This window comes from Paramisgurnus dabryanus, chromosome 11 (genome assembly GCF_030506205.2).
Source record: "Paramisgurnus dabryanus chromosome 11, PD_genome_1.1, whole genome shotgun sequence".
In the NCBI taxonomy this organism is placed as follows: Eukaryota; Metazoa; Chordata; class Actinopteri; order Cypriniformes; family Cobitidae; genus Paramisgurnus; species Paramisgurnus dabryanus.
In genome coordinates this window covers 18,898,424-18,920,719 of record NC_133347.1, presented here as the reverse complement: position 1 = coordinate 18,920,719, position 22,296 = coordinate 18,898,424, and the positions used below count along the sequence as shown (strand labels likewise).

At 35.0% G+C, this 22,296-nt stretch overlaps 1 protein-coding gene across 1 annotated transcript in view; it reads left to right on the top strand.

Moving 5' to 3' along the window:
- The window catches only part of ipo11 (importin 11), a 167,551-nt gene that overhangs the window by 18,292 nt on the left and 126,963 nt on the right, over positions 1–22,296 (top strand). The window contains exons 6-8 of the mRNA XM_065247266.1: positions 15,054–15,186; positions 17,445–17,503; positions 22,089–22,137. Coding sequence (XP_065103338.1) covers positions 15,054–15,186; positions 17,445–17,503; positions 22,089–22,137 — 241 coding nt within the window. The remainder of the gene's footprint in view (positions 1–15,053; positions 15,187–17,444; positions 17,504–22,088; positions 22,138–22,296) is intronic.

Below are 22,296 nucleotides of genomic sequence, written 5' to 3'. Positions count from 1 at the left end.
AGAAGCACTGCTACTTGGGCAGATTGATTAGCACAAAACTTCTGCAAACTCTCTGCTCCTCACCAAGGGGCATCTCAGGTGCTGCGAGCAAATCACCCAAGTAGCATTGTTTCGCTCTCTGTCTCATATGACCTTGTTTTTTGTACACACTGTGACTATACAAATCAGAACGTATAAATAAGAAAATGTTAGAGTTATTTTGTCACTCATTGGGAGCAGGGTGCTAGTTGGAGCCATTTACTTTGTCTTTACAGTCTTTGTGCTAAGCTAGGCTAGCGGTGTGTGCGTCAGACAGAGTTACGGCACACACGGAGATGACAAGGTTATGTATATGTACATATCTAACTCTGGGGGATACAGTGAATGAGCCCCAAGTCCTTAAAGGTCGGCATGTTCCTTTAATGTAATGAAGCTTGTGCTTTGACTGCAAGTGTTTTAAAGTGCACTGTTATTGTGCACATACACAAGGGGAGTTAAGCTTTCTGTACAGTACATAACTTCGTTTAAGTCTTGCATTTTGTGCAGATAGATGCATACATTTATGTTATAAGGGTTAATATTATGTAGAGTGCGTCATATAGAAAGTACTTCAGAATGTGTTTATTAACCCTTTAGTTTCACTTTATCACGCAGTTATTCCTGTTAGTGGTTTCTTTAAAAAGCATTTTATTCTTTAATAATCTAGCATGTGTTCATTGTTCTGTCATAGTTACTTTTTATTTACTTTAAATTAAGTTTTATTTTAACTATTTCCCTGCCATTAACGAGTTAACTTGTCAATTAAGAGAAAACACTTCCCTGCCAATGACAAGTATTTATGGCAATTTGCAATACTGCTATTATCCACTATTATCTTCCGCCATTTGTACAACCCGGAAGTCTTTCACAAAATTCTCAGCTTTTTGCTTAAAATGTGGTGTTTTTGAAGAAACCTTCCCATATTTGATTAAAGAGATCTAATCAAAAAGAGAACTAATTAAGGTAGGATTAGTAGGAGGTCTGTTTTTTTCATTTGATATATTGTATGTTTATATATTTAAAGAAGAACAATTTCTTGAAGGCTTTAAACTTTTGTAAAGATCATGAAAAATGCTGGCGCTGACTGGCAACTTTTTAAAAAAATGCTGGCGGGGAAAGAGTTTATACAAATATTTTATTTTCACCATGATCCGTACACCCCGGCCCTTTGATTGCCCCACCCCCAGTTAATTGAGTACTCGTTTTTGAAAAAAATGGCATACAGTACATGCATTGCACATCCCTAATTTAAACGTCGATTGGCCAAAAGAAAGCGTTTTCTTTATGTAAAATAAAATCAGAATAACAATCGCCAGACAGTTGCCGCCTTCTGCATGCATTTGTTATAATACATTTTGGTTTATATTCCATATTTTAATGTTTTTCTTGAAAAAAAAACACATGTTTACTTAGTTTTGAGTTAGAGCAATTATTATTGCCTTTATCAATAATATTGTGTATAATAGTATGTTTTTTTTTAAATCAAATTACTTCATTATCAATTACCAATTTTTTTTTGTTACTGACACTCCTAACTAAAATGAGTATAAACATTTCAAAATTATATGATTTCAGTTGAATAAAATAGTTTTTCCATTCATATATTTTATAATTGAGGATTCCATAAAAAGTGTTAAAACCTCGTCCCAGTATCGTGGAGTAAGTGTCTCGTCACACCTTTACAAATAGGGTTTCCATCTGGCATAGTAATAACTGACTGATGTGTTATCACTCACACACACCCTCAGGATCTTATAAGGTGAATTTTAGATCCTATTGCCCTATTCATTCCTGCCAACAAGGCTATAAATCCAGACAGTTTATACCTGCAGACCTATTCACATGGGGCACCCAATTTCTTGTGATGCCAAAACCGTCTTGTAGTTCGATTTTCACCCTACCTACCCCTTTGTTCGGTGACATTAGCTCACCGACCGCAGATATGTTTGGAGCTGACAGCTGTGGATATAACTGGTCTCTGAGCACCGAGCTTGTATTAGTCACACCAGAAATAAATAAGCAGAGTAAACACTGGCGGTATAAAAAGATAGCTGACAAACTGGCTAGTTATAGCTCGTAGGATTATGTGTTACTATTTAAGTTTCCCAGTTGAGAAAATAATAAGAATTGACAAACCAAAGGCATTTTTTTATAATTATCTGTATCAGCAAATCTTTTTACAGGTACTGTGATGCCATGTTTTTATTAAACACTCATACTAAAGCCCAAGCCGCTTATCCTACACGCCGTGGGTCCTGAACCCCGCAGATGGTTCTGTATTCAAGAAATGTTCGTTCGCTTTACAGGCTCCTGGAGCTGGGTGAAATCCTCCAGCGGTTGAATTGTAATGAGACATGCCAGGTGCTTTGCTGTTGATAACTTGCAAGTCTAGATCCCAACATACCTCAAAGCTCCAGAATTGCTATTTTTCATTTGGGCTATGCACTGAACACCTGTCATCAGCTAATTTAATAGTGAGTGCGTGTTTAACCGCATCTGGATTTGGGTATTGAATGTAAAACGCTGTCACGTGTTTGCTTCATGATTCATTTAGCATGGCAGGGGGTAATTGGCTCTTAATCTTTCTTACGCCTAATAAATCCTCACAGCGTCTCTTGTTGAATGCGGGAACATTTACAGCAAACCTCTGTGTATTAGGAGGAATTAGCACCAATTTACTTATGTCTTTGTAAAAAAGTTTCTAGAAAAATTAATGTTGGTGTAAAATGGATTTTGAGAGTCCGATATAAAGATGATGGATTTGCTTTGTTTGCCACCCCGATGAAAGCAATTTGTTTCATATAGTTAGAAGTGGAATAGGGAATTTATTTGCTAACAAAATTTGGAAAGGAAAATCTGCTCCTGTTTTTTAAATTAACACATATAGTAAACAAAAAGTTTTGTATAGCCAACTATTTCGTGTCTTTTGTCCTATTTTGTAAATTCGTCATTAGTAAAAAAAATGTAATTTATTGAACACTGTGAAAGAATTCACAACCCAGGTGCCAAGAAGGAGTAATAAAATACCAGTGGGAGAAGTCAGACCAGCCTCGGGCACCATGAAACAGGACTGTGCGCTTATGATAGCAGTTATCAGACACACTTTCAGATATCAAAGTGTTTAGGTTTTATGGATAGCTCACATGGCCTCATTTACAGTCCATGAAGTTATGTTTACACCTAGTATGTAACACATGTTTCTCAAATGTGTCTCCCGAAATGTGACTATATTTCGAGGAAAAGGTGTTTGAATTTGTGTTAATAGCACTTGTTACTGTGTGTTGATATGCAAAAAGGGTAACTGGCACATTGCTTTCAAATATTCCTACCTCAGATGTGATGTTTTAAGTGTAAGGGCCGTTCACGTTATAACGATAACTAAAAAAATATATAGTTTTATTCTTTTTATATAAAAGGGGTCATACTGAAAATCAGACTTTTCCCATGTTTACGATTGAGTCCCCAGTGCTTCTATCAACCTAGAAAACATAAAAATGAATAACCCAGTAACTTAGTTTTGGTAATCCATTCTGTGCAATCATGTGAAAAATTTGGTTGTTCAGATTTCGCCTGTTTTGTGACGTAGGTAGCAAGGGCAATTACAATAATACCACCCCTTAATCTGCACTATCCAACCACAGCACTACCATTTATTGCAGAAAAAATGATAAAAAATTGATAGCACAATTGAGTTTCAGTTTCAACAAACCACAATCATTGTGATCAGTGTTTGCATTTCTTCAGCTCATTTGCATTTTAAAGGACACACCCAAAACGCCACATTTTTGCTCTTTTAATATTTTAAGTGAGGGATAATGTAGAGGCAGCCGGTAGTTATCGGGAAATAAGCCCCGACAGTGTGATCAGGACCCAACGCGAAGCGGAGGGTCTTGTATCACACTGAAGGGGCTTATTTCGCGATAACTACCGGCTGCCTCTACATTATCCCGCTTATTACACGCCTACTTGCCACATAAGAAAAAAACTGGACATGAATATGAATTTGAAACATTTTATTGGCATATTTGTTTTAAATTAGTGCTGCACAATTAATCGCATCGCAATCGCGATGTCAGCCTGTGCAATTATATGACAGCAAAATGTTGCAATTATATTAAATAAATAAATGTGTGGACTTGTTAACACAAACTTTCTGATAACAGTTTGATGATTTTCCTTGCTGTTTAAAAAAGAGAAAGAAAAATGAACAAAAACGGCAATGCACGTGTGGCATGCACGTGTGTGGTGTGCTTCGTCACTTATACCAGAGCGAAGATGGATGCAGAGGAGGTTGACAGTGATCTGGTAGTTTAAAAAAAACTCTGTCTGTTGTATGGCGGTATTTTGGATTTAGGATTACTGAAACTGAGCAGTTGCTACATCATGTGGCAATACGAAAAAATTTCTAGTTTTACAAATACAAATTTTAGCTAAACTGTGTGTGGATTTTCTTTAAAACCCATCATGTTGACTCATGATACCATTTAGTATAATCGCAATCGCACATCGCAATTTTAGCATCAATAACCGCAATGGAAAAAATTACCCAAATCGTGCAGCCCTATTTTAAATTTAAATTTTTATCCTTCCGCGAAACTTTGCACAGATGCATAAAATGATCGTAATACCTTATAAAGATCCTCTGCTTCATACTTGTCTGTCTCCATTTTTTCTTTTTTAGCCAGTCTTTGAGAAGTTTTAATGCCCATTCTGTATTTTTTTGTGTGTTGGCTTTGTAGCTGTCATGCTCTATTTTGTCAAGTTCAGTCTCAGTAAGCTCTCTGTGTCTTGTCGTTGTTCGTTCTTCTATCCACTGTTTAAATGTTTTGTTTTTTCCGTACATGTTAAAATTAATGTCAACATTTTCCATTCTTAATGGTGGTTGTCCAGTGTTTGTCACAAGATGGCGCCAAACAGTAATCTTAATTTGCCGCTGAGACAGGAGAAATACAAATTTCAGTGTTGCACTTCCTTCTTTCAATGATGTAAAAATCATCATTTTGCATCATTGAAAGAAGGAAGTCCAATATCTTTGTTGAGGCTGTGAGACTACAAACACCCCTTTTCTCGGTCAAATAGACACCAAATTCTAAATGTATGTTTAATTTCACCTACAAATATAACACACTTTCAATAAAGATTAATGTTTCTATGGGTGAAATGCTCCTTTAGAACTTCACATATGCACTGGAAACATCAAAGACTTCTACATCTTGAAAAATTGTATAATATCACCTTTTTAAAGTAAGGTGACCAGATGTCCCCGTTTTCCCCCGACTGGAGCTGTACCCGGAAATGTCCCCATTTTACAGCACATCCAAAACAACCAGCAAATACACTGAAAAACCCGATCAGCATGTAGCCTTTGTAGTTCAAGACTGTAACAGTCATGTAATGATTATTTTCACCAGCAGAGGGGGCTACAAGCTACACTAGCTGTTGCCTGACCAACGACCACCGGCAGAACCCGCTTAATCTTCGCTTAATCTCCTTATCCGTTTCAATGTATATATAAATATATATACCTCCCAAGGGTTTTTCCCTCCTAGGACTTTTTTACTTCCCCGGCTAAAAAGTCTGGGGTTTTTTCTCCTAGGGGGTTTTTCAACCCGGGGGGCAGCCTTCTTGGGCTTAATTTAGCACCGTCTCCTATACGTTACATTAGTAATACGCTCACTTATAATGTTGATTCATAGCCGCAGCAATTTTACCTGCTTTGCTATTGTGTATTATGTTGTGCTATCTGTCCATTTTCTGTGCTTTTCTTTGCTTCTTGCACTTGCATGAACTGAACAGTGGATGTGCATGTTTCACATTAATGTCATTTTCAGTGTGTGTGTATAACTAAAAGTTTAACACCCTTGTTTTAAAGTATTGGTTGATTGACATGTGAGTAGGCGGTTCTTTGCTGCTATAGATTTGTATTTTCACTACAATACAATGTAATGGCATTAGCTTTTCTACTAATTGTGCTTTAAGTGATTATGTCATCCAATCACAAAACAAATTGAACTCCATTTCACCTGTATGTAGTGCTGCTTATGTGATCCCAATATTTTTATGGCACCAGGATGTGTTGGTTTGCCTTGAATGCATATACAGTACACTGTGTTACAGCTAAACAATTTATAGAACTTTGTCTGACCTCAATTTTGGGAGAGGGCAATGGGCACAGAATCTCTTCTCCTCTTTACAGCTCGCCTTCAATTTCGATTATTTTCTGAAGTGTCACAGCCAAGCGTTTGCGCTGCCACACAAATTTGTCGGGAAAATAAGATCATTGCTCAGCTGACTGATTGTCAATCTCAAGTCTGGCTGAAATGTTCAATTTCCCTTTAAGAGCTTCGTTTTAAACTTCCAATGAACTTAAAATTGCAGTGGCTATAAGGAAGTCTATAAATTAGTGTGCTTCAAACAATTCGCGTTAGAAGAAACAAGCATTCAGAATCAAGTGTCTTACCGAAATGGATCAGTGATTTTGATTACATAATTCAAGCACTTCTTATCAGATGTTTGTTTGTGACCAGTCAAATGTTCACTAGAATCTGAACCGTTGCACTCAAAATGTCTTGTTTTGCTGGTAATTCTGTCAATGCATTAAACAAAGCTGTCCATTTGAATGGGTCTTTAAAGTTGTCTTTCTTTATATTACTTTAGGGAGGCGGCCGTCTGTTGGTTCATACGGACGGCTTTGTGTGACCTTTTGCATGACATGATGAGATGTCGATCCTGTTAATGGTCACGCCATGTTCACACAGTGATCATTAATGATGTGGATTTGATGCATTTTTCTGGAAAAATAGGGTATTATGATTTTATCAAGAAGATATTATGTTGTATCTTTATGAGTATCAAGAGCCCACAGTTTCCATGGTAATCTAGTAATGACATTGTTATGCGGGTGATATGTCTCTGTTAATGAAGCTAATATGAACGTTTACACTCTCCGATGCTTTTCTGCTGTACTTGTCATACTGGCTTTTTGCATGAATGATGAGGATTAGTAATTACTGATCATTTCACTTGTTGCTAGGCAGTGTGGTTGAGCCTGGGTAATATATATATATATATTTGTAATAAAAAATAAAATAAACTGGCTGGTCAGTTTTTTTAACATGCTTCATAGTTTCCGCCAAGACTATCATTTTCCATCTGGTATTTTCATACAGACAGTGGAAATATTTGCTTTACAAATGTCCAATAGGTATTTCAGCATTATTGCTGATAGAGGCTGTTTACACCTGATATGCCATTTGGTCGATTGGACGACACTGTAAACTGAGGTGTAAAATGTTTTGAGCTTGTCCAGTTTTGATCACATTCAGAGGTAGTCAAAAAGGCATTCGACAAGATTGCTTCTGTATTGAACAACTACTGTGATCTATCGTTGCAGATTCATAGACTGCATTTTCAGTAAAGTTTGATCTCAATTTTGGAAAAAATTTGTCGCATTATTCTTGGATGTTTAGGTAGGAAATGCATTATGATAATTTTGATCTCTGAACACAACTGTAGTAAATAAGGGCTTTTTCACACTGCGTTGAACCCTGCGTTATCTTCATTATAACTCCCCGCCAGCACTTTTCATGATTTTTACAAAAGATTAATGCCTCCCCAGAAAATGTTCTTCTTTAAATATATAAACATACAATATATTAAATGAAAGAACAGACCCTCTGCTTTCAAAAAAAAAAAAACTGTTTAATACTATCTTTATCAGTTCTCTTTTTATCACCTCTCACATATGGGTAGGTTTCTTCAAAAACATCAAATTTTTAGCAAAAAGCTGAGATAATTAAATTTTTGTAAAGGAATTTTAATATAGATCAGATGCAGAGCGATTTTCAAAACTTTGACGGACATATAGCTGTTTGCCCTAGGGTGATACTTCCAGGTTTTATAAGTTGCGGAAGTGCGCCTGGTGGATAATAGCGGTATTGCAGATTGACGAGATAACTCGTCAATGACGGGGAAAGAGTTAAGTACTATTCGGACGGGATTCGTTTTAAATGGGTAGGTCGGTGGGGTAAAGCAGTTTTTAACAATGCTTTTCAGTGATTTTAGTCCTGTCCGAATTCTCCATGTCAGTAATCATTACAGATAATGTCAGTAAAGATTATGGCGACTTCTACCTTCTGTAAAAAGGTCTGGAGATATAACCTCAGGTAATACTAATCCAATGCGAATAGACCAGCTGTAAATATCAGTCCTTCCAGAAAAACGTGATTATGCGATCGCATGATTCAACGCATAATCAGCTAAAGTCGGCATATTTATGCGTGGGCCACATTTATTCAAATACGGCACATTTTCGCAGTATAAGTTGCAGATTTCTGTGTGCAAAATATGCGGGAATTTTGCAATTACTTCACACAAGCGCAGCAAAGTCCCTTGTTGCCATGGGAATTAAGACATGACGTGATTATGTGACTTGAACATCATTGAAAAGCAAATTCACACAGTTTTTGCAAGTTCCTGCAATTTCTTTGCATAAAATTGCATAAATATTTAAATTTTTTAAGAAAACGTACCGCAAGATCAAGGATTTTTGCCTGCTCATTGAAAGACCAATGTCGCACACCTGTAGGTTCCGGTTAGGTGCGTTGGATAAAGAGACAATAATAGTCATATCAAACATATATACAAATGAGATACCCCGTACACTAATAACTTGCAAAATATTAAAATAATTTATTGCGGCGTTTCGATCGTAAGATCTTCTTCAGGCATATGCAACAATCATACATTTTTTTCTGAATGGACTGAAATATACACATACATTTCGTCTTTTCCTGCAGACAAAGGTCAATGTCTGACCTAGGGGTTAGGAATGCACAATCTGAAACGTCAGATTTTGAATACCCAGGGTTATCTCTTAAACCCTTGGTTAAGTATAAACAGTGTGAAACGTGAAACGGATATCCATTAGAATAACCCGGGGTTAACTGTTTCAAGTGTGAAAAGCCTTATGCTGTACGTTAAAAGAAAATTAATTCAAGTCACTTTTGCACACCTGCTATCAAATTGATTTTAAACTGGATTGTTGGAATAAATTAAAAGACTACATTAATTCCTTTGTATTAGGGGTGTTATTTTATTTCTAATGATCCTACACATCAATGCCACACATAAAAATCTATTACCTTTATTTTGACACTCTCCACATCCTCATTCCTTGACGTAACGTCCATCTACGCATTTTTGCCAAAGTGTACATTTTTGGGTGCAGGTGAATGCGATGCAGCAACAAAAGCGGTTTTAGCAGCGAACACAAAGAGACGAAAGACGAACGTGCGTTTAGCGCTGCAGGTGATATTGTCCAGGCAAAACGCAGTGTCCTCTCTCATGTCCTCTCTCCTGAACGTGTTGATCAGTTGATTTCTTTTTAAAGAAAAATCTCTCAAGAGCACTTGCTTGACTGTTAGATCTGATGTTGTGTGACAGATAAAATGCTTAAGTTTAACAGCTTTTTTATATTAAATCATTTTTCATTTAATACATTTTTTTCTAAAACTACCTAAAATACAAAATATGAAAGATTTTGACACTTGCAATCATAAGCTTGATTTTATGTGACATTTTGCCCCTCATTATTCATTTGTCTTTATTTATAAAAAGTTTATTTTTTTGTTAGTTTTTTGTTGTTGTAAATGTTTCAATTGGGACAGAGATTGTGCCATTTTCAAAGAGTTTAATTAAATGTTCATGGTTGCATTTGTAAGTAAAAATGTAACTGCTTACCTAGGCACATAATAAAAAAATTGCTAAATTAATCAGATTCAATTGAAACCGCATCGAAGTAGTGTTTGATGTATCGGCAAAAATCGCATGGCTGTTGGAGAAAAAATTATATTGTGTCACAGCGTAAAGAATTGTCCGATTTACACCCATACTTTGTATGTTATTTTTATTTTTGTATGAAGGTAAGGACTGAAGGTCCGTTGAAACATTTGATGTAGTAAATGTACTGACTATTGTAGGTAATAAGAAAAAATTAAATGGGTATTGCTGTTTTCTCTAATCCCCTATAGATCAATTTGTAATAGATTGTGGACATTATTGTATTACTGGCATTGGCCAGCCATCTGTTCACTAGATGCTTGTAGCGACAGGTCGAGTGTGTGATTGCACCTTCTGCAACACAATGGCTATTGCTGTGGTGTAAATGATGTGTTACATGTGCAAGACCCAAGCGTGTTCAGTGAGGGCACTATACTGTAAAAACAGTACCGTGAACATCATGTGTTGAAGTGACACAGTCACAGATAGCAGATTAATATAATGCTGAGAAATGTGTTTTGAAGGAGGAAAGAGTTGCCCGTGAAAATCACAAATATTATTTAAATCTTTTAATTTTATGTTTTGTATTGTTTGGTAAAATGTGTGTTTGGAATGTACGCATAAAGAAAAATTGATATGTATGTGAGATGTGTGCGTGTATATTTTATATTATAAACGCATGTATCTCACATGTAATTACTATATCTATATTCTATACACGCATACTATTTCTTCTATTTTAAGATCTTGTTTGTTTAAATGTAGAGCGTGCAGTATTTACAGTAATGCAACACAGTGCAGTTCTGATGTAATGTCTAGTAATGGACTTTCTACAGGCTGCCTATAGTGAACAATTATTTAAATGCTCTACTTTTTAATATAGACTCTTCAGTTCTTTCAAACACTCCCATTCTCTTTCATTGTTATGACAAACAGATGAAGTGCTCAGATACAAAAGCCGCTAAACGTCAAGTCGATTTTACAGCAAAGTCCTCTAAGTACAGGGAAGACAAATGTGAAACAATAGTAGATCACTTTCAAGTTTGGGTCCCTTCTGCACTGTAAAACCTAACAGTTAACTTAACTCAAACCATTTAAGTAAACCGGTTGCATTAGAGCATTTAAGTTTAAAAACACATAAATTTAAGTACCGTGAACTTGAGTCATGTGCAATTATGCACTTATATTTAAGTAGTGTGAACTTAAATATAAGTGCATAACTGCATATGACTCAATTAGTTTAAGTTCACAGTACTCAAACGTATGTGTTTTAAAACTAATGCAACCGGTTTACTTAAATGGTTTGAGTTGAGGTAACTTTTAGGTTTTACATTCTGAGTTCTTGCATTTGTAAGTGCAGGAATGTGGCAGTCACAAACATTACAGCTTGCCCTAATGTATGGTTTAGTTTCTTAATTTTTACCTTTTATATTAATCATTTGCAATGTTTCTAGCTGCATCTTGCTATGGTTTTCGCAACTGTTTACCATGTCTTGTCCAAAAAGTTTTTTTAGAAGTGGAGATTTTTTGCCAAAAAGCTTGCATGCACTTAGATGGTTTTGCAGTGAAAGAGACTAAAGTAAAAATAAGGCATTTTAATTGAGGACACAAAACTTTATCATTGCCATTAAAATGAAATTAGTGAACCCAAGAGCCTGATTAAAAATACTTATTTCCCATAAAACATTTTTCAGAAAAATCTATCAATGAATGGCTTACTTATAGTTGTCCTTGCACATTAAATTGGCTTAGGTGAAAGGAACTTGAACATGAAAAAATTGTATTTTGACACTTTATCTTGATATATATTTCCCCAGTCACCAGCCTGCATTGTGTAACATGTAATGGCATCTTTAAATTACCTGGAGTTAGTCTCAAGAGATGATGGTCTGTTTGACGTGTTCATGAATGTGTTCATGAGGGACCTTCAGAAAACACTGATGTAAGTTCAGTCAGACAGTATTCTCATTGAAGCTGAAGATTGCAATGCTCATTTTGAGAGCATTGGTGAGAATCGATTTTCTGGCATTACTGTCATTATAGTGCTTTTCCTTTTCATTGGGATTTTTGTTTGGCAGGGGGTGATTTTAAAAAATGGACTTTCCACTTGATACATCCCCTTTACCCCTTGATCTTGTCATTTTATCATCTGTAATAGGATTTCACTTTTTTTAGTAGCCAGTTTTGACCCAACAACCCACATAAAGATGCCTGTCAAGTGTAAGTGCAGCTTTACAAATGGATAAGTGGTCAATTCATATAGGAGACCCAAGCACTGATAATAAATGTTTTCTTTTCTCTCTCCTCAACAGTGTTTTTAAGAAAACACTGGTTACAAATGTGATTATTTTTTTTAAATTTGTGAAGAGTTATTAAATAAATAAAAAAAATTGATACAACTAAATATTGATAAAAAAAATACTTGAAACGGCCCGTTCCTGTTCTTCATTCTGATTAGTTGAAAAGTGTTCTAAGCTTTGGACAAAAGCGTCTGCTAAATGACTAAATGTAAAATACCCCGGTAACCCCACGGTTTAGATCGCATTACATAAGTATCACTGCGCCACTGTTGCTACATAGGCTACTGATTTATAAAAATAAACACCACATTCTTCAATCATATTTTAAATTTTTCTTCAATTGCACAATCAATGGCGATATCCAGATAAATGTGAATAAATATTGTTTCTACCTCAAATCCATATTTCCGCTATTATCCACTGTATGGCGATCTTTCCCAACTTAAACACGGATGCATTCACTCAACACTAAATACACAGTGTAAGTTTTGATCATGGTTCTGAATCTGATCTCTTAGAAAAGTTCTTCACCAAAATTTAATTATCTCAACTTTTAGCTGAAAATTTTAGAAGTTTTTTTTAGGTAGCGGATGGTGTGGTCTTTCATTCAATATTTTATGTTTATTTAAAGAAGATAATTTTTCTGGGAAAGGGGAAAGTTAAGCATACTTCCAAGCATATTTAATCATCACTTCAACAGTTGCACATTATAAATGTTAATTTATAAATTAGATGAATGTTGAATTATGAAATTAAACGTCACAGTCTTTCATTGTGTATTTTCTGCATCTGTGTTGCTTGGGAACTTTGCTCTGTTGCAGCCACACTTAATTCTGAGGAACTACTTTGTTTGGTGGAAGAGTAATATTTGTACTATTATAATTAGAATTTATTTGTGTTTTATTTTATAAAATCCTTCTTTGCATATGAAATAAGCGTTTTATAAAAACAATAAGCCCCGTGAAGCAGTGTTTTCACAGTACATTTTATAAGGGCTAAGGTGGTTTTAACAACGCCCCTTAGCTGTTATAAAATGCACTTGTAACCCACTGCTTCTTGGGGCTTATTGCTTTAATTGACATTACATTTATGTATTTGGCAGCCGCTTTTATTCAAAGTGACTTACAATGCAGTTTCCTAAGAACAACTTTGCTCAAAATTCAGGTTCTCAGAATCTAACTCTGAGATTAGTGGCATTAAAGTTTCAAATAAAGTCAATATTAAAGATATTAACGTTATATTTTCACAGTATGTTTTTTTACATTATGTAGGGTGATTTTATGTTGATCACATAAACTTACTTTAGCTCTGTTTTCAAAGACTGGGTTACTTTAATAAATATATACATTTAATTGTTACTTGAAATGAAAATGTTATTTCGGTGTGTTACTATAAATTAACACCCATAGCAGTTTTCAGACATTGTTTGGTGATTCAGACTTTTTATGAGCTGCCCAGGAACAGGTTATAAATTTTCACTTTTCTCATTTGGCTTCAGCCATGTATGCACTAGTGACAAGAAGGCCAAGCCCCAGTGTAGATGTGCATCTATATTACACTGTGTATAGACTGCAAATTACCTTTCAACCTTACTGGAAAAAACAATATATAATAGAAGGAAAGCAATATCATTATCATTTTATTCTAATTTAATTTCTGCATAATGAATACTGACTTATTTCCCAAATAACACTCACATCAACTAAATTGTATTGCTATCAAGTAGTAAGCATTATTTCTTCTTCCCATTTAAAATGCTATTTATCATTGTGTTATGTCGATGATTATGCAACGCAATTAAGGTTATTAAATTCTCATCATCTGCAATGCAAATCATACAAAATCGATCCAATTTTTGTCACATAATGTATTTGCATGTCAAATAGCTTTTCTAAAGGAATACATAACATACTGTGGTTTCGAGTGATATATGTGCTGCTTCTCTACTGTCTTGAAATGAACCATGCGATAACATTGTTGATGTGGTACTATCCTCAAGCTATGACAAAAAGGGTTTTGCTACATCGGCTGGGTGATTTGAAGTGTGATTAATGTGATGTCATTTACACTTTAGATGTAGCTAAGCTAAAACTGTATGAAAGAGTTTTCTTTATACTGTAAGGATCATTTGTTTGATGGTTCAAGTGGCTTTTTGTCAGTCTGAGATCATGTTTTGTTTCTTTATTTATCTTTATGTTTAATGATGCAGTGATGCCTGATTTCAATAAAGAATGGCAGCGGTAATTTTATCTGGGCCAATGTTCACTCAACAGTACCCAGACATTTCTTTGTAGCACTCATAGCTGTAGAAAAATCAATATGTCTCAGTCTTTGCTGTTATTAAGTGGATTTTTAATGTTTATTGATGAAAACGAAACACCAAATTCATTTAATTTATTCATTAAATTGATTTAATTAAATAAATTAAAGAGAAGCAGGCCCACTTGATTTCTTAAAAGCAATATCAGTTAATTCCCTTCAGCTGGCAAAAGCACATAAAGTCTTTAAAAGAGCTGATGCTGCATAATTATAATTACGGTATATTTAGGTTGCAGAATTGCTCTAATCAGAGACAAAAATTATTTATGTCCTGAGATAGAGATATTTCATTGTAAATGACAGAAATGTAATATATCAGGGCAAAAAAGCATTTAAGATATTTGCTATTCTACTGTAAACCTAAATGGATGTTCCATAATGCAGTATATGGGTTTAGCCTCTGCAAATACAGTAGTTACCCATTTATAACTACATCGATTAACCATTTTCCAAAGTGCTTTTTGTGTGTACTTTAATGGAAGCAGGAAAACTGCCTTTGTGAGACTTTTATATTTTTACAAGAAAATGACCTTAAAAATGAACTCTAGGGAGCAGATATTATGTCTGTACCCTCATGTGTTCTCACTATAAACCTTGTAGCATAGTGAAACCTCTCTTCTTGTTTTGTTTTTCTAGTTGGCATCAAGCATCTATAGCTTTGCCTGCTCTCTATGGAACCATCATACAGACACATTCCTTCAGCAGATCTATGCTGGAGACCAACAGACTGCTCTCAGCTCCCTGGAGCGTACTCTTCTCTCTCTGAAAGGTACGTGCGTTCACACGGACAGTGCTGAAACACTTACTCATTCCTATTATGAAATGTCCCTTAATACGCCTACATATTACCCACTTATGCAGCTCAAAGCTAAGGCACTGGAGGTATTACAGTTTACACTTGGGACTGTCACTTTAAAGAAATACGTTTCATGCACAATGTCTTACCAACTAGGATGAGATAAAACAACAGGCTTTTTTACCATTAAAATTCTTGGGTTTTCGTATCAAACAATGACTACGTTTACATGCATCCTCATAATGCGATTATAAAATAATTTTGGCAATATTGCGAAATATTACTTACATCATGTAAACACAATACTTCGATAAAAATAATGCAATTAAGCTCATAATTGCAGTACGTATATTTGTATTAAAAAAGGTTGTGTACCTCGTTTTTAATTGCTTTAATTGCATCTATACCACACTAACTGAAGTGCGCATATGTCACGCACCTTAAGCGTAATTTTCTTTAAACATTAAAGGAACACTATGTAGTTTTTTTACCTTTAAATAATGTCTCTAAAATTATTTCAGTGATAGAACAACTTTTAACTGGACATATTGTACTGTTGCTGCAACCTGAGCAGCCTCCTAGCTGCTACAAGCACACTCTGAATGTGGCGGTGGAGGGTAGGAAACACAGCCCCGCCCCTCCCCCTGCCTGCAGAAGAGTGTCTGATACCAGGCACTGTTGCGCTTTTCAACCACATGGGGGAGCTGTAAGTCATTTTTACATGGAAACTACATAGTGTTGCTTTAAGGGAAGTTTTCCCTGAACTTTGTTAAGATGACTCGCTGTCAGCAGTCTGCCTTTTTCCAGAAACAGCATTTAAAATCTTTACAGTCGTAATATTTCTGTCTTCATCACTGCACAGAATAGCGAAATGCGTCCATAAGAACGTGTTTGTCATTTAAAATAAGTAAATTTAAACAATGGACAGTATGTGTGAGATCATCATTATTGGAAATACTCGCATTTTTTGTATACTTGTAAATAGGGCTTTACATTAACACCCGCCAAATGCGGTTAGATTTCGGCTGTGGGGGGTAAGACAGCCAATCCCACTTTGGCAGGTTGAATATATTTTTTATTGTAGTTTTCTTAATTTATGGGAAATTATAAACAATGCGCAATGCACAACTCCCATGAGCACTCCCTGCACCCAGCGCAACGTACTGAGACTGTTTGTTGAGACGCGTGCGCAATCAGCGGAGGCTCACATTGCAGCCCAAAGTGCCACCTTTTTACCATAGAGAGCGCGAGAGCTGATGGTTTTGCAAATGCATTTGACGCAGTCTGAGCGCACACGTATACTTCGGGGAAGATAAAACAATTGCATGGGAGTGACTGAAGAGATGTAAAGTGTGTGCACAATCTCTGGGCAAGAGCGGAGAAAAATTCATAGCAAATACCTAAATGCACACATCCCAGTTTTGTCCGAAATCGAAGGAAAAACACCAGTGGAGAGGTTCGCGCATCATTTTAATGAAGGCTACTTTGTGTAACAATAATGCCTAGCATGTTTTTAATGCACCTAAATATATGATATGATCTATACTGATATACCAGATATATACCAGTTTATAAAGCTAGTCTTAATTTGGGTGGTCAGTCTGCATTTGAAAATCAATCTGCATCTAATCTAGCTAAATCGAGTAAAATTACTCAAATTAAAGTCATTTTAGGATGCCAAAGTCAAGTTTAATCATGTATTTTACCAGCAACATAATTGTGGCCAGTAAAAATGCTGAGTGGCTAGTAACTTTGGAAAACATCTAGCCACTTTGGCTGGTGAGCCAAAAAGTTAATGTCAAGCCCTGCTTGTAAATGTAGTCAATGTTGATTGCGTATTTTCAGCTGGTTAGCCCGGCCCGCTGTGAAATCTCATTGCTCCTACAACATTTTAAGGAATTGGATGAAAGCTCATGTTGCAGAAATGATTCCAAATGGATAACATCTTAATTCTGATTGTCTTAAAATTTCTAAGCCTGCATCATTCATGGAAAAGGCAATCCCAGAATACATTGCAATGATCTTTTAATCCAAAATTGAGGATGAGGTAAAAACAATAGTCAGATTTGTCTCATTTTAACAGACCAAATTCAGGCTACAGAAATGATTGCATTTTGGATTTTCAGCAATACTGTATATCGTTGTATATTTATTTTAGTTTCACTTGTGATATTTGAGCATAAGAAATGAAAAATCAAATGGTTTGTATTGATTAATTCGCTTTGTTGCAGTTCTTCGGAAGTTGACTGTGCATGGCTTTATTGAACCAAATAACAACATGGAAGTCATGGTGAGTGTTTAAAACAAAAAAAGTGTATCTGTTATCTGTATTAATAGCACAGTAATGAATATTCAAAGTGTATGAATTTATTATTTATATTTCATATTTTTTATTTAAAAAACATGATATGACACAAGCAATGCTTAAAATAGTGGAATTTATTAATTTAAAACAAACATATGTTGCTGTCTCCTTAATTTTTTATTTTATTTTCCTTTCCATCGTCAGTTATTGCTTAGTCTTGCAACAGGATGAAAAAAAGAAACTCTTGCTTTCTAATATTTACTTATTGCTTATTTATGATCTCAGAGTCAGGCCTGATATTTGCTCGTGTTCACTTTATTAACAAAGCTCTATTCATATCCAATAAAATACATTTAGAAAAAACATATTAAAAAATATATATAATATTGTAAAATTTAAAATTGAGCTGTTGGTTATGAGGAAAATGAACCTGAGGTTTATAAAGACAGAATTATGGCAGAATAAATATCATCATGAATAAATAAAAAGGCTGTTGAAATGAAACTGGGAATTATGGGATGAGGAAAAACAATATGAATATTTAATGTATTACACATGTCCTGATGTAGTTATGCAGAGAAAACTTTTGACTTTTTACCTTACTTTGACCTTGAAGAAATACTTGTGGTCTATTTATTGCATTTAGATAGGCTAAATGGTTTTGCCAGCCCTGTGATGCGAGGAGAGTTTGCTGGCACAGAACGGGGCAACCAAACTCTGCAGGAAGCGCATATGGTGCGCTTATCAGAGATGATTTTCACATTACATTGATGTAATTCTCCGTAAACCCTAATGAGTCTTGGGGAAAAACAGAGCTTGACAGAAAACAATAAAAGGCAAAGACAAAGTTTTTGTAGCACTGCATTTAGTGGTCATGCAATTTGTTTGGAAACCTTAAAATTTTCAGTCATTTAGGGTACAGCATGTGCCTAATCATGTCTGAATGTGTTTATTTTGCTAATTTTTAAGTACATTTGGATATAATAGTTTGGTCATTGGTAAATTAGTGTGCTTTTAGACACATTGTGTACTCTATACCTACTTCCATATTATATAGTAGGGAGAAAAGCAGTAGGCGAGGTGAGTATGTCCGAATTTATAGTATTTGGAAAAACAATAGACGAAAAGTAGCCGGATGACCTACTAATTTTGGAAAGATCACGAAGTGTTAATGGACACTTTACTATCCCGTGAGCCTTCAGGAGAGGAGTTATCCAATGAAGAAGAAGAAAGGAGAGGCGTTGTTTTATTCGAAAGTGTCTGAAAGCAACAACGCGGCTCTATTCAAATGTAAATGCATATCTTAAACAGCAGTCCCTTGTGGTTAAGTTGCGCTTGTTTAACGTCATTCCAGTTAACGACTAACTTGTTGTTATAATGATTTATGTCACGTGATGTATCAACATGGCAGATGTAGGATGTCCAAAGTCATTCATACGATCCATATTCATACTATATTGTACCTATTGTTTTAGCTGTTGATGTGTAGGTACTTCATCTAATGCAGTATCTACTGTCACAGTATGCAATTTCAGTGCACCCAATGAATGTGTAAAATATTTTTGTTGCTAATGTTGTGGTGTGTGCGTTGGCTATCATGGCAAGATGTCGATAAAATTATAATAAATAGTAGGGGTGCACAATATATCGGCCGATGATGCTTGCTATGCTTCTGGTCTAAATCATGGACGATGAATAGATGAACTGATTATGAGGAGGGGAAGGTGGATATATGATGGTGACTTGACATTACAGCTTGTGTATTTAGTTAAAGGTTGAGTAGAGGAATGATAACAGCAAGAAAAATAATTGATTATTAATATTTTGTTTAATTAAATTCTTCATATTTACCCAGCATTGTATGAAATTATTTGATTCGCAGTTTGACTTTTTTTTTTTAAACCAAGAAAAACAAAAATATTCAACCAAAAAGGCTTTGATGCAAAGACTGAAATATGTCTGAAATATATCCCATATCAACAACAAAATATTACTAGAAAGTACAAGAAAATACATTCATAACACCAAAACTTGGTTTAACACCAATGACACAATGTAACACCAATGACACAATGTAACACCAATGACAAAATTAGAATATAATAATAGATAATGAATATGATAAAACTTATAAACTTTCATAAAATGTTCCATCTTGTTTGTTTTTATGCTTTTATGTTGGTCAGTTAAAGGAATAGTGCTTAGGAAGTACTCATTAGAAAAGGAACACTAATGACGGTAACACCAATGACAATTTACAGAAAAAATGAACATTAGCCATGTGCTATTTCATCAGAGATGTAACAATCACATACTTATTCAGTATAATGTATTTTTATGTAAAGATCTTAACACTCCCAGCTATAAAAAAAGAAAGAGTAACACTAATGACATCCAAAAAATCTTATCTCAAAATTCTTAGATATATCGTGATATTTTAGACAAATAAGGGAAGACATCTCACAAACCTTTTGCCTTCCTCCACTGCACTTCTTCCACTGACCTCTTGCACAAAGAAAAACTTGAAAGAGCTGATGCATTGTTTCAAAATAAAAGTGCTTTGGGTAGTGTAACACCAATTACATAAATTTGGGGGACAAATATTTATTTGATATTATTCATATAAATAGTGTATTTTTACCATTTCAGAATTGTAGTAAATTCATACAGGGTTAAAGGTAAATGTAAATTAGATTGTTTTATAAAAAACATGGTTTTAAATAATTAGTACACAGTTCAACTTCCATGTATTATCAAAGGGACAGGGCAATTGTCAGGACCAGACATTTAAAAAAAGTTTAAAAAAAAAGAAAATTAAACAAATAATCTCTCTCATCATTTTAAGGACAGTCTATATTTATTAAAAATACATCATTATGGGATTATTGGGTCAAATTAAATGATTAAGGGGTCTGCAAAAGCAAGGGAGAAGCATTTCCACCTTTTTTTGTAAAATGACCCAGCTGCGTGTGTATGGTTTTTTGTTTGGCAGCGCATATTGAGTTTCTGCACAAGAGCGCCCTCTGGCTTTTGGATGTAACAGCATTTCACCGTAATTCATTGAGAAGCATAGCAAGCAACATCAGCCGATATATCGGTGCAACCCTAATAATAAACAATTGTTGTTTTGAAAAAGTATCCCACCATCCTGTTGACAATCACATCACTGGGACAGCAACCAAATCAGATTTCAGAGTAGAACGTAAAGAAAGACAATAGTTCTCATTCCTTGTCTTTGTTCCCGTTTTATGCATGCTTGAATATATTCACAGGTCTATCTGACAGTCCATTTGTTAGAGTGTCTGGATTCAGTATATTTTTGGAGTTTATACAACTGACATTTCGAATTTAATCTTATTAGCCATGTTGAGGAAGATGACGATAGCACCTTTATTGATCCATTCAGGAGGCAAACCAAAGCAGAAATTGCCTTTGGCTCTCCTTCAACATCCAAAGCTACAATTTTCCCAAATGTGTACTGCATGTTTGATGTTACTCTGGAGGATTACAGTTATTAAAATAGCCTTTAGATCAAGCTAGTCAGTCACCATCATCATATATCCACCTTCCTCTCCTCAATCCTCCTCATCCTCAGTTCATCTATACATCGTCTATATTAAGAGTTAACTCGTCAATGGCGGGGAAAGAGTTGAAGGTTGACGTCTCTCTTGCTTTTCTCACAGCACATTTCACTCTCAGTTTTCTTCAAATAAAGATACATTAGAGAAAATTTCGCTTACAGGGACAGTTCACCTAAAAATGAACATCCTGTCATTGTTTACTATCCATGTTGGCAAATAAAGCTTTATTTATGTAGCACAATTCGAAACCATGCTTTACAGAAGATAACATCCTGGCCATGTTTGTATGTAATAACAAGTAATAGGACCTGGGACTGAATGACTAAAAAGGTATCATTGAATGATCATGAATGAAGTTATCATGTCATGTATTACACTAACTCAAGTTTAACCATTTTAATAAAGTGTCTAGTTTCATTGTCATTGTCATTTTCCCATTTTGCTTTTATTATATGGAAAAAGAGGATCCAGGATAATCATCCAAAATTAAGCTTTTATATTCCTTGAAGAAAAGTAACTCCATATTAATTTATGGTAATATCTTTGATTATTTCTACTCATGATATCTCTTTCCATTCACGTATGCACTTAAACTGCAGTTCATTGTCCTGTTATTTATATAAGTCCTGTTAATTATAGAGATAAAGTTTAAGTGCAACAATAATTTACTGTTTTTGGATCCAGAATGTTTTTGCTGTCAGTGTTATTTCTGCCCCACATTGATCAAGTGTTTTCCATATATTTAATGACCATTCAAGGATTGTATCTTGGCATGGCAGATACTCTTTAAATCTCTCTCTCTCTCTCTCAGCACGGCATGTAAACAGCCTGTCCCTCCACAACCTGAGTTACAATTGCCTGAGGCTTTCTGCCAAACCTGTCTTCAACCTGACCTTAAAAACCTAGATATTGTCTGCGCTTATGATCTCAAAGTCACTAACCACACCTGATACCAGTATTTCATTTGCCATCCCTGTCTGTTTCCCTAGGGCTTCCTCAATGCCGTGTTCGAGAGACTAAAGCAGTTTTTAGAATGCTGTAAGTATTATATGCCTTTTCCTTTTCTAAGTTTTATAATTTACACTGAATTGTTTCTATGTAATCATTTTTTAGATGTTTTTATTTAAAGATGTAAGTATTGGCCAATAAAATCTAATAAAAGCAGTTATTTACACTATATTACACTATATTACAATA